Source organism: Juglans regia, chromosome 9, assembly GCF_001411555.2.
Source record: "Juglans regia cultivar Chandler chromosome 9, Walnut 2.0, whole genome shotgun sequence".
NCBI lineage: Eukaryota > Viridiplantae > Streptophyta > Magnoliopsida > Fagales > Juglandaceae > Juglans > Juglans regia.
In genome coordinates this window covers 21,250,036-21,262,105 of record NC_049909.1, presented here as the reverse complement: position 1 = coordinate 21,262,105, position 12,070 = coordinate 21,250,036, and the positions used below count along the sequence as shown (strand labels likewise).

General features: G+C 33.4%; 2 protein-coding genes across 2 annotated transcripts; both read left to right on the top strand.

Moving 5' to 3' along the window:
- The first annotated feature begins 4,782 nt into the window (after positions 1 to 4,782).
- LOC109013131 (L-lactate dehydrogenase A-like) lies at positions 4,783 to 6,423 on the top strand. Its single transcript, XM_035694246.1, has 2 exons — positions 4,783 to 5,472; positions 5,788 to 6,423. The coding sequence occupies exons 1-2, from the start codon at positions 4,864 to 4,866 to the stop codon at positions 6,229 to 6,231; spliced, it is 1,053 nt and encodes a 350-aa protein (XP_035550139.1). The 5' UTR covers positions 4,783 to 4,863; the 3' UTR covers positions 6,232 to 6,423.
- A 1,814-nt stretch (positions 6,424 to 8,237) lies between these two features.
- LOC109018275 (NADH dehydrogenase [ubiquinone] 1 beta subcomplex subunit 8, mitochondrial-like) lies at positions 8,238 to 12,070 on the top strand. Its single transcript, XM_035693704.1, has 4 exons — positions 8,238 to 8,375; positions 8,543 to 8,631; positions 8,757 to 8,853; positions 12,011 to 12,070. Exons 1-4 carry the CDS (start codon positions 8,238 to 8,240, stop codon positions 12,068 to 12,070), a joined length of 384 nt encoding a protein of 127 aa, XP_035549597.1.

Here is a 12,070-nt window from a genome sequence, read left to right as displayed (position 1 = left end):
CAGCTATCATTAAAACCTGCATATACACACACACACACAAAAAACCAACATCAAAGAAAATTTTCAAGCATTATTCCAATGCAAAAAGACAAAAAAAAAAAAAGTAACAGATATAATAAAAGGAGAATATATATTCCAGTACATAATGCAACGGTTATTAATAGAGTAATGAGAAAAAGAAGAAAGCGTATATGTTGGATGTGTTGTACAACGCAAGCTCTTTTTCTTTTGTTTGTTTTTATACCCAAGTAAAAATACTGTTGAAATTATTTGGCGTAGCGAAAAAGATCCCCTTTTTCTGCTTTATTACGGTAAGACAACAACATACACCATGGTTAGCTGCTCCATTTTGGAAAGGTCATAAATATTATCAATGCACATGCATTGAGTAGATGATGTGATAAATATATTCAATACACCATGGCTAGTTGCTCCAATTAAATGCACTTGCATTTAATCTCTATGGAACTACTTGGGGACTTTTTGATCATTAAGTAGATGACAACTTGCTGTTGAATTTATTTTTAACTATATTGCCATTGTTTTGCAAATACAGAGTTTTATCAGTTCCAGCATTGAATAGAGCAGCATACTGCAACAAAGAAAATGTCCAAAATGCCAGATAGTTTTGGCAGATCAAAATGCGTATTATTAATCAAAAGGGACGGTGGGAGGGAAGTGGAGAGCAAGAGAGGGACAAAGCAACTGCATGACAGCAACATAATACTTTGAATTTGTTTGATCACTACAAGCAACATTCGACAGGACTCGAGTGTTAAAACCTGATGGAAGAGAAAGAGCTTTAGACCCAAAGAAAAAAAATAATTCATCCTCACAGGAACTAGTACAGTGAGTTAAATATCATCAAGTAACATATGAAGAAGTCGTATTGTTTGGCACCGTATAAGACTAATGTTGAAGAAGCAAAAACACTGAGAATCACCAAATTTTAGACTGTCACGTTATGGAGCATTTATCACAATAAAGTGCTGTATCCGTTTAGGTGACACCAAGCCCTGACTTCCAAAAAACTTGCACCGCACGCATCTCCTAAGAGGAAACAATATTACAACAGGTCGCGATGCGCTGCCTCCTCTGCCTAATCATGCACTAAAGACTCATGTGTTCTTGGACAAAAGTGAGCGTAGCTTTCACTATGACGCACGCATTTTCTTGTAAGCACTTCAAGTTGTTCAGAAAATTAAATGCGTGCCTGTTCCTCTTACTCTTCCGGTTGACTCAACTCGTCCATGCTTCTAAAAGCTTTTTTATTGCAATTTTTGATAATATTCTCAACTTCTAACGACTTTACCAATAACTTAATAATAAGACGGATTAGTAACACCCTACATACATGGATGCGCACCAAAAAACACAAAAACACGCATGCATGATGCACGCCCACTAGCATGAGAAAAAAAAAAAGGTTATTTGGGCACTTCATATAAATCCAAACTGGAAACAAGAACCCTTGGCCTCGCTCTTCCTACTCCCACTACGTGCTTATAAGCCAAGACATAATAGAGGATGATCGTTCGTGGTTAATATTACTATTGTGAGGTTAAAGTTAAAACACATTTTGGCACTTCCAACCTTGGGTAACTTTATCAATTTTGTGCCTAAAGTTTGAATTTTGATCCTCCATTTTTGTACTTGTTGTCAATGTAGCCCTTCTGTCATATCGGATAGCCTTACTCAACATCTAAGGCAATAACAAATAGAATGCGGGTGGGTATGGTCGGTTCACAAAATAGAAGACCGATCCATAATATCGTACTCTTTATCCCACAGAAGCAGGAACAGATTCTTAGATTCAAGTATTCCTGTACCCCAAATGTTAAGTCAGATGCATTTTTCTGTGATCAGTGAGATGGTGACACACTTCTGAAAACGTAATCGGTCGAACATCCTTATACATGTGTCCTCCAAAATCTACGGCCAAAGCTTACAAAAAGCAGTTCGATTGCAAAAGCAGAGCTAAAAAATAAAGAGAGAGGAGATAGGAGCAAGCTAGATAGTTACCCGCGTGACGATGCTTTTGCAGAGATGTCGGATGGTGGGAGCGCCGAGGGAGTCTCGCCAGAATTCGAGGGGCCAGTCGAAGTAATCGGAGGGGACCTTCTTGAACGAGAAGTCGTTTTATGTACGGAGTCGGTGCGGAGAACGGCGAAGAGGTCTAGGGATGAAAAAAAGAGAGCTCTACTTAATGACACGGTTGGAGAATCTGTGCGTCTCCTCTCCTCTTCTCGGTCTCTCTGCATGCGAGGAGGTAAGGTTATGATCCACCATAGCTAAAACCAGGAAACACTGTTTAAGATATCTAATGCAGTTTATTGGATTTATCATTTCGCGATTTAGATCTCTGTCGACTAGCACTAGAACCCTTTTTTTAACTTTTTGAGTTACAGTTCGATTCTCTGAGGTTGTGTTTGGATATTGAAGTGAGTTGAGATGATAAAATATTATTATAATATTATTTTTTAATATTATTATTATTTTAAGATTTGAAAAAATTAAATTATTTATTATATTTTATGTTAAAATTTAAAAAAATTATAATGATGAATTGAAATAAATTGAAATGAATTAAAAAACCAAACGAAACGAATTGGATAGGGAAACCTTTTATTTTATCTAATTTATAATTCCTTTAAAATTTTAAAAAAAATATAATAAATAATTTAATTTTTTAAAATTTTAAAATATTAATAATATTAAACAATTATATCAAAAAATGACTATATTATTATTATAAAAGACGTAAAGTAATCAGCGATCAAGACACATTTCAGTGTACGTGGTAGCCTTGTCGTGGTTTGAAATGTCATAACATATGTTCAAATGTTGGAATTTTGAGGCAACGACTCACGTGGACTTTGAATTTTGGTTCTGGAAGGTTTGAAAGTTCTAATTGGTCCTCTTCGCCGCTGGTTTGCCTACGCTGGAAGAATAAAATTCAAATGCTAGTAAATTTATGACCCGGATGCTTGAACTTTAAGTGGGTATCAAGAAAAATGGAGATCTCTATTACCATTTTCGTGGCAAGTAATCGTGCCTACTTTATTTAGGAAAATGCTCTGCCATAACTAATGTCATAAAATTAAATTTATAAATTAATGTAATTTTATATACTACATCAGATTATAAAATTATTATAAAATAAATTTAGAATTATATCAATTTTTAAATTTATTTTTATAAAATTTCTTTATAATTATTAATTATTGCATTTTTACATTTTTTTATCGAGAGCGGATATTGAGAAAAGCTACTAATATTGTAAAAAAAAAAATCAAACATATTTTAAACCCCTTAAATATTTAAAAAAATCACAAACTCATTAAAAAAAATGCTTTATTAATCATTAAATAAAAAAAGCACAATCAGTACATTTTGTTGGTAGATTTTATCGATGAAAATATCATTTCCCTTTTTATAATTTTTATAATTAGGATGACAAACATTAACGTGGTTTATAATATACAGATATTACAATCGGGGTTGAAAGAAAGATTTGTAAGGAAAACTCATACACGAAATTCTTAAGGTGATGTGTCTTCGTGAATTTATTCACGTTATTTCTTTCCTGCCAAAAGGTTGATTATATGAACTATTTTAAAGTATGAAAAAGTATATTCCATCGTATTATTTATTAAGTAATGCTTTATAAGTTTTATTTATTGAGTAATGTTTTATAAATTTTAAATAGATAAATTTTATACAAGTCATTTATAAAAAAGATAGTTTTCATTGATAAAAAATAATTTTTTACATTTTTTTAAGGTGAGTTCATTTTTTTATATAAACTTGCGAGGGATTTATTTATTTAAGACTTGTAGAAATAATTTTTCTTATTTATTTATGTACACAATCTAACATTCTTTCAAAATTATTATTTATTCCATTCAAGAAACATAGAAATAAAAGGTGTAAAATCATCATATCCACACACTACATACTATATTTATTTTTATTATTTTTAAATTAATTAAATTCTTCAACTCATCATTCATACATCACATATTTAATAAAAAAATAAAAAATTATGTTTCATATGTGATGTGAAGATGATGAGAAGAATTTTTCTTATACAAAGAAGGTAAAAAGTTTTATGAAAAAAAAGCGTGTATATATATATATATATATTTGCACACATTATTAATAAAGTATTTAAAAAATATTTTGTCAGCTATGCATGATCTATTAGAAGAGAAATGATATGTATCAATTATTATTTACTCCTACACACCATAATACCATACTTAATAGTTTTTTTTCATAGGGTGTTGGCTATGAATAGTAGCTGATGAAAAGAATTTTTCTTATTAGAAATGGAAAATATTATTCATCATTGCTACACTACACATCATATTTTGTTCTTATTGAATGTGTGATATATGGATGATGAGTAGAATAATTCAATAAGTTTAAGAAGAATAAAACTAAAAAAAAGAGTAATATTATACAACTTTCTTGACTTCTACACACCATATTTTTTAAAAATTTTAATATTTTTTTTAAAATCTTTTTTTGAGTTTATTGTTTTTAAATTAATTCAATTTTTTTATTTATTATTGATATATTAAATATTTGATAAAAGATAAAAATAATAAAAATTAAAAAATATATATATAATATATAAAAATGATGTAACTAGTAAGAAATTGTGTATACTTTTTAGAGTTGTCGTGTTTGGCCGAAAATAAAGAGTATTGATTAGTCCGAAACAAGGGGCAGGAACCGCTGATAACCCGTCTTTACTGCTTTCTCTCCAACCAATATAAACCCCCACAAATCCTAAAACAGTGGAAAAACCATTCTCTCTCTCTCTCTCTCTCTCTCTTTCCAGCTTTCGCTGTCACTATGCACAAGACTTCTTCTTCCTCATCCCTGGGTCCAGGAGGACTGGACCTTACCCAGGCCTTCTTCAAGCCCATCCACAGCGCCGCTCCTCCCTCCCCTACCAAGCGCCACACCAAGATCTCCGTCATTGGTGCTGGCAACGTCGGCATGGCCATTGCCCAGACCATCCTCACTCAAGATCTCGCCGATGAGCTCGCCCTCGTCGACGCCAAGCCCGACAAGCTCCGCGGCGAGATGCTCGACCTCCAGCACGCCGCTGCCTTCCTCCCCCGCACCAAAATCCTCGCCTCCGTCGACTACGAAATCACCGTCGGATCGGATCTCTGCATCGTCACGGCCGGGGCCCGCCAGATCCCCGGCGAGTCTAGGCTGAACTTGATTCAGAGGAACGTGTCTTTGTTCCAGAACATCATACCCCCGCTCGCGCGGTACTCCCCGGAATCCATCCTGCTGATCGTTTCCAATCCCGTGGATGTGCTGACTTACGTGGCGTGGAAGCTGTCTGGATTCCCTTCGAATCGCGTCATTGGGTCGGGCACTAATTTGGATTCGTCCAGATTTCGTTTCCTCATCGCGGATCATCTCGATGTCAATGCTCAGGATGTGCAGGTGAGTGGTGGTGCTCTAGAGTTCCGTCCAAGCAGATACTGCTCCGTCGCATATTGTTTATTCCAAAAGTGAACTCTCTTAATATTTGCTTATTCCAACTTCAATTAACAAGCAAACTTTACAGCTTGGATTTTTTTCCGAGAGTGTTTACAGCTTGGTTTTGGTTTTGGTTGATCCATTAGGTTTTCGATAGCTTTTTAAATTGCGTCGAAAACGATCAAAACATCTTTTACAATTTATAGTCAACTTGTGGTCCTTTATGTTGTTGCCTTCTTAGCTAAACTTTCTGCTCGACCGGTTGGTCCAATGTTGTAGGCATACATAGTTGGGGAGCATGGCGATAGCTCGGTGGCACTATGGTCGAGCATAAGCGTCGGTGGCGTGCCGGTGTTGAGCTTCCTAGAAAAACAACAAATCCCCTACGAAAAGGAAACCTTGGTGAACATTCACAAAGCGGTCATAGGTGGTGCGTACGAAGTGATCAGCCTCAAGGGATACACTTCATGGGCAATTGGATACTCGGTGGCTAACCTGGCTCGGTCCATACTTAGGGACCAGAGGAAGATCCACCCCATCTCGGTCCTTGCAAAGGGGTTCTATGGTGTCGAAGGTGGGGACGTGTTCCTGAGCTTGCCAGCCCAGCTTGGTAGGGGTGGGGTGCTGGGTGTCACCAATGTGCATCTCACGGACGAGGAGGCGCAACAGCTGAGGGACTCGGCTAAGACCATCCTTGAGGTCCAAAACCAGCTAAATATATGACCAGACATAAATCTCAGTGGACTGGCCTGGTCTGGCACCTAACTTTTGATTTGCATTTGCGCGTGTATTTTGGCTTATTGCGCTTTGGTTTTTTCAGCCATTAGGAATCGGCATGTCATATGGATCACTTTATTTAGTCTTGGGCTTGCTACTTATTTTAATATAAATCAGTTTTCGATTTCCTATTTTCAATGGCTAATTATTGCTAAGTCTAAAATTTAGTTAGAATTTTAAATTTTAACTATAGGATTAAATTTTAACTAGATGAATTCATATTGGACTAGTCATCTTAAAGTTAAAATAATAATAATATTATATTATATATTTTAATAATATTTTTCAATTTTTTTTTAATTTTATAAATACACTTAATATATTAATTAATAATTCAATAGAGTAGTAATTAATTAATAATATATTTTTAATTTTTCAGTACACCTTAAATATATATATATGTTAATTAATAGAGTAGCAATGATTATATATATATATATATATAAACTCGATCATGGTTTATAAATCTTGGAAAGAGCTTGCAACAGGTTTATTTGCAGCCTCAAATGCAGGATATAATCTGCAGTACGAAGAAAGAGTCAGTTCGGTTGAGGAGATGTTATTTTATTCTAAAATAACGATTTGGCGATGAATAGGAGCTCGCTATGTTTGGAGAAAAGGATGGACTTCCTGTAGATGAAAACTTGAACTTTTTTATCTTACCGAGTCCAATGCAGCGGGTTTAAAGACGACCAAGTCCATAATTTAGCTTTTTTGGAGTTTTAGCGAGGCTGATGCTAATGCTCTTACGAATACGACATGGCTATAGAGATTTATTTTGATGTTGCAAAACCATCCCCCTTTTTCACAGTAATGGAAATCTTATTGAGAAACAATTAGAACAATTCATGCAACTCCCAAGAGAGATTGAGACAACAAAAACTCCCTGCAGTCTTTTCTCAGCCTAACAGAAACCTGTATTAATGTAATCAATGAAGGGAGTAACTCTGAAAATACAAGATTTTCATTCTTCAAGAGCTTAAATCCAAAGAAATTGGATTGGATCCATATGGGTCCCCAACGGCCTTAAGAAGTTTCTCAAACAAAGTCCGAGAATTTGGAGACATAGAACCCCACATGATTAAGAAGAAAAGATCATTGGATGCTTGACATAATATCTATTTCTATTCTGATACAAAATAACACTTTATCAATCAATGATGTGACCATGCCTTTCCCGTCTAAGTTGTTGAAAAGCTGCTCTACACTCGGCCGCCTTGCGGGAGTGACTTGCCGACATCCATTAGGGGTGGGGGCTGTGCTGCGCATCAGCCGGAAGTCGCAGCACACCGCTCAAATTTTTTTTTTTTTTTACTCAATGCACTAGATGTGCGCCGACTTCCATAAACAGTAAGCTTACATTTATATTTTGTCTAGGGGTGGTGGCACAAGGAGGGGCCACATTCACGTTGAATAATTCACCCCTCTCGGCTTAGGAGGGTTTTTTAATTTTTGTTTTATTATTTTTGGTTTTTATGAGTGTTTTTTGGTTCGCTAATTCAGTTTTGCTTTGTTTTTTACTAAATATTTTTTCTTCTTCCAACCAAAGAAAGATTTATTTACTTTGTCAAGAACTGTTTCCTGAAAATAATTTTTTTTAGATACTGTTTGTTTTCTTAATAGTATTCAGACGGGCCCTTAAATAAAGCCCAACCAGAGTGAAAAGGGCATTCACTGTTTCTTCTCCGGAATGAGACGGTAGGGGCCAAACTGGGCCACGCAATTTGGTCACATTGCTTGATTCTGGCCCACTACATTTCGGTGGGCCCAATACAGGGGTGGGAACACTTGAAACGGCGTCGTTGAAATGCATTGCCTTCCTTTGGGAGATGCACAACCAAATGCCATGAACCAACAACGGAGACACTAGACAGTATAGAGTCATAGACTATACAGAGAAGAGGAAAGCGAGTGTTTGGTTCCAGAGAGACGAGCAAATCAGGGAAACATAAATGACATGGAGATTAAGCAATGTAGCATCCAGAATCATGGGTGGAAACGGCATCGGTTGCCGCTCTGTGGCCTCCTCTCTTCGCCAACGTTCTGGGATGGGCCTCCCCGTCGGCAAACATATCGTCCCCGACAAACCCGTGAGTATAAACCACTTCACCTGAATCCCTATGTTTTCACTCTCACACACGGTTGAAACTTGAAAATTTATCATTTTGGTTATGATTTTCGGAAGATTTGTTAATAAGAAAAACATCGAGGTTCTATGAACACTTTGTTTTTTGTTTTTTTTTGTTTCCTGAATCAGCTTCCTGTCAATGACGAGCTAGTTTGGGACAACGGGACCGCATATCCCGAGCCCTGTATAGATCGCATTGCCGATACAGTTGGAAAGGTAACAAAGTTTTATCTATTGCTGAGCTTCCATTTCTGATTTCTGATTAGCTGAAATGTGGATTTTGTTAAAATGGAAGTGTGATCGTGGGCTTTTTTTTTTTTATTATTATTATTGTGAATTTGGAAGAAGCATTGGCTTGTTTGTGCGGGGGCTTAGGATTTTTCGCGTCTTTGGGATTGTTGGTTGTGTGGAACGATAAAGTTAGGGGTGTAACCGATCCGGTCCGGTTTGATTTTGGATAAAATTTAGAATCGAACTGGTATGTACCGATTTTATATTTTTCAAAACCGATTACGCACCGGTTACCCTCCTAAACCGGTACTTCCGGTTTTACCGGTTTCCGGTCCGGTCCGGTCCGATTTTCTGATTTTTTTAAAATGTAAATTTCACAATTTATAATTAAAAATTTGTTTATAAAAAAAAATTGATTTAAAAAAAACTGTTTTATACTTTTATTAATATATTAGACTATATAATAGTATTAATATTAGACTATTGGTATAGTTATAAGTTATATATTAATATTAGTTATAAACTTTTAGTGATTTAGTATTAACATTTTATGTAATAATTTATAAATTATAATAAGAAATTATTTCATATATGAATATATATTATATATAAAATTTTACATAAAAATTTATAATTATACATTATATATAAAACTTATATATATTAATATTTAATATATAAAAAATATTTTGTATAAAACTTATATATAAAAATATTATTTTTTATTTTTTTTAATCAATCGGTCCGATCCAAAAAATCCCGGAACCGGACCGGAACCGGCCGGTTTTTACATTTTAAAAATCGGTTCTGGACCGGACCGGTTCAAAACCGGTAAAACCGGTCCGGTTCGGTCCGGTTTTCCGATTTTTCTGTTTGAATTTACACCCCTAGATAAAGCTTTGAATGCATTAGTACTGGATTAGTTAAATATCTTTTTATCTTTAAATTTAATAAATATCATCTATATTTATTTTATATTGAATTAATTAAATTATTTTCATCTAAATTATAAATTACAGTAAATTCTTTTTTTTTTAAATATGAAAAGTACTATAACAAATTTAAAAGTATTTTTTTATATTATTATATTATAGATATGAGATTTTTATTCATATGAAATTTTACCATCTATATACATATGAGATTATTATATTATAGATTGCTGGATTGTGAAAATAAAAATGAATATGATTTGTTAAAAGTTATTGAAGATTATGAAAATAAAATAAAAATTAATTAAAAAATATAAATAATAAAAAATAATAATATTTTATTATTATAGAGAATGTGATGACTAATCTAATGTAGACTTCAAGTTTTGAATGTTAGTTAAAGATAAAAAAAATTACATATTAATTAAAATTTAAAGAATAAAATGACCAATCCAATACTATTGCTCTAAGATATCATTTGTCAAAAGCTCCAACCGGATATTTAGATTTGTATTCTGTTGATTTTGTGAAATATGCTGCTTCTTTTTTCTTTCTCTCGCTCTCTCTCTTTTATTTATTTATTTATTTATTTTCTGTGGTAGTTTGCGTTTGTCTATTTTATGAAACTTAGTTCTGCTTTATTATATCCCAATTTTGATGAAGTGAAATTGCTGCCTTCTTGTTATTCTCGGATGAGTTTCATTTCATTTCTGATGGCGTAAAGGGTTGGTTTTTGTAAGTAACGGAATATGTGCAGCAAATCTCAATAAATGGACGAAATTGGGTACGCCTGAAATATGCAAAAATGTCTCTATATGCTACCGAAGATAGGATTATTTAATAATTGCAATGAATCCATCAATTAGAACAGTTCATGTGGCTGACACTAAGGACTGGGGTCTGACATTGTTGTCTTTGGTTGCTTATTGAGTCTAATTGAAAAGGTTGATGCTACAGCCTCCGTTGGAGTTTTTACTGGGGTGTAATATTATTTTATACATATTTTGTTTAAATAATTTTTTATATAAATTTTTTAATATTTTAAAAAATAAATTAAATTTAAAATATCATTAAGAAAATACTTTCTTAATCAGAAAGTAAAAAAAAAATATATTAAAAAATATTTTCTTAATCACGAAGTAAAATAAAAAATTATAATTTTACTTCGTGATTAAGAAAATATTTTTTAATATTATTATGATTTTTTTTTAAATATTTAAAATGGTCATGCTACAGCCCCCGCAGGAGACTCCTGTTGGGCTTAACATGTACTTTTCTATGTGTATTTTTTTAATTTATTTTTTATATAGATTTTTTTACACTTTTAAATATTTTTAAAAAATAAAATAAATTTAAAATATCATTAAAAAACACTTCCTTAATCAAAAAGTAAAAAAAAAATCATTAAAAAATACTTCCTTAATCACGAAATAGAATAAAAAATTATTTTTTATTCTACTTCGTGATTAAGAAAGTATTTTTTAATAATATTATAATTTTTATATTATTTTTTAAAAATATTTAAAATTATTAAAAATATCTATATAAAAATAAAAAATAAATAAAAAATTAAAAAAAAAACCCTAAAAAAAACACATATAAAAAAATGCTAGAGCCCAGCGGGGCATCTAGCATTTTCCAATTGGAAAATAGGTTCCAAGTCGAATTGATAAATGTGACAAAACTGATCTTAATTCAGTGCTGATCTTAATTTGAGACAATGAAGGTGATTAAAATAGTCTTGTAGCACGCACTTATAAAAAAAAAATAGTCTTGTAGCACTTGTTTAAGCGAATGCCCATGATGAACTAGACAGCCTGATGTTTCTAAGAACTTGAACAGAAACTTTACGCAGTTAAAAGAACTAAAACCGTTGGTTTTGCTTGATAGTAGAGCAAATTTGGAGTCATTACATGTGCCCCAGTTGACATCAATTGGTACTGAAGATATATGCTTTACACGCACAGCTGTAGGAAACGGATTCACTCTATGTTTCCTTGTTGAACATTATTTACAATTAAGGGTGATCTTCTTCTGTCAAAAAGGACGATCAACTGCAAGAATCTTGTTGGTATATATTTTGAAGTTAATCTGCAGCTCAAACACCATGAAATGTGGCATATTGGAGGTTGGATAAAGCTGGTCTTTGCCAATTGACTGTTTGAAATGTGACAAACTTGGGGTATTGACTCATTCAAAAAGAAAACAACTTTGATTGCACTACAAGACCCAGTACCAATATGATGCTAAAACCAGTTTTTTTTTAGACTGGAATCATTCTACATACACCTTGAAGTGCAATTATGTTGAGAAGTATCTATGCCTTCACCTTCTATTCAATCCCCTCTGATTTATAATGTCATCTGCTGATCTTCTCCTGATGCTTCTGTTATTCTTTCTGATCCTGAATCATGACATCTCCGTTTCTGTGGAGCAGACACCAAAAGTCTATCCATGTGACAACCTACGAGTGGAGCTTGGTGGCCAACCATAG

Coding starts and splice junctions, on each gene's coding strand:
- LOC109013131 (XM_035694246.1), top strand. CDS start 4,864: ATGCACAAGACTTCTTCTTCCTCATCCCTGGGTCCAGGAGGACTGGAC. Junction 5,473..5,787: donor TCAATGCTCAGGATGTGCAG/GTGAGTGGTGGT, acceptor CCAATGTTGTAG/GCATACATAGTTGGGGAGCA.
- LOC109018275 (XM_035693704.1), top strand. CDS start 8,238: ATGACATGGAGATTAAGCAATGTAGCATCCAGAATCATGGGTGGAAAC. Junction 8,376..8,542: donor ATATCGTCCCCGACAAACCC/GTGAGTATAAAC, acceptor TTCCTGAATCAG/CTTCCTGTCAATGACGAGCT. Junction 8,632..8,756: donor GCCGATACAGTTGGAAAGGT/AACAAAGTTTTA, acceptor TGTGAATTTGGA/AGAAGCATTGGCTTGTTTGT.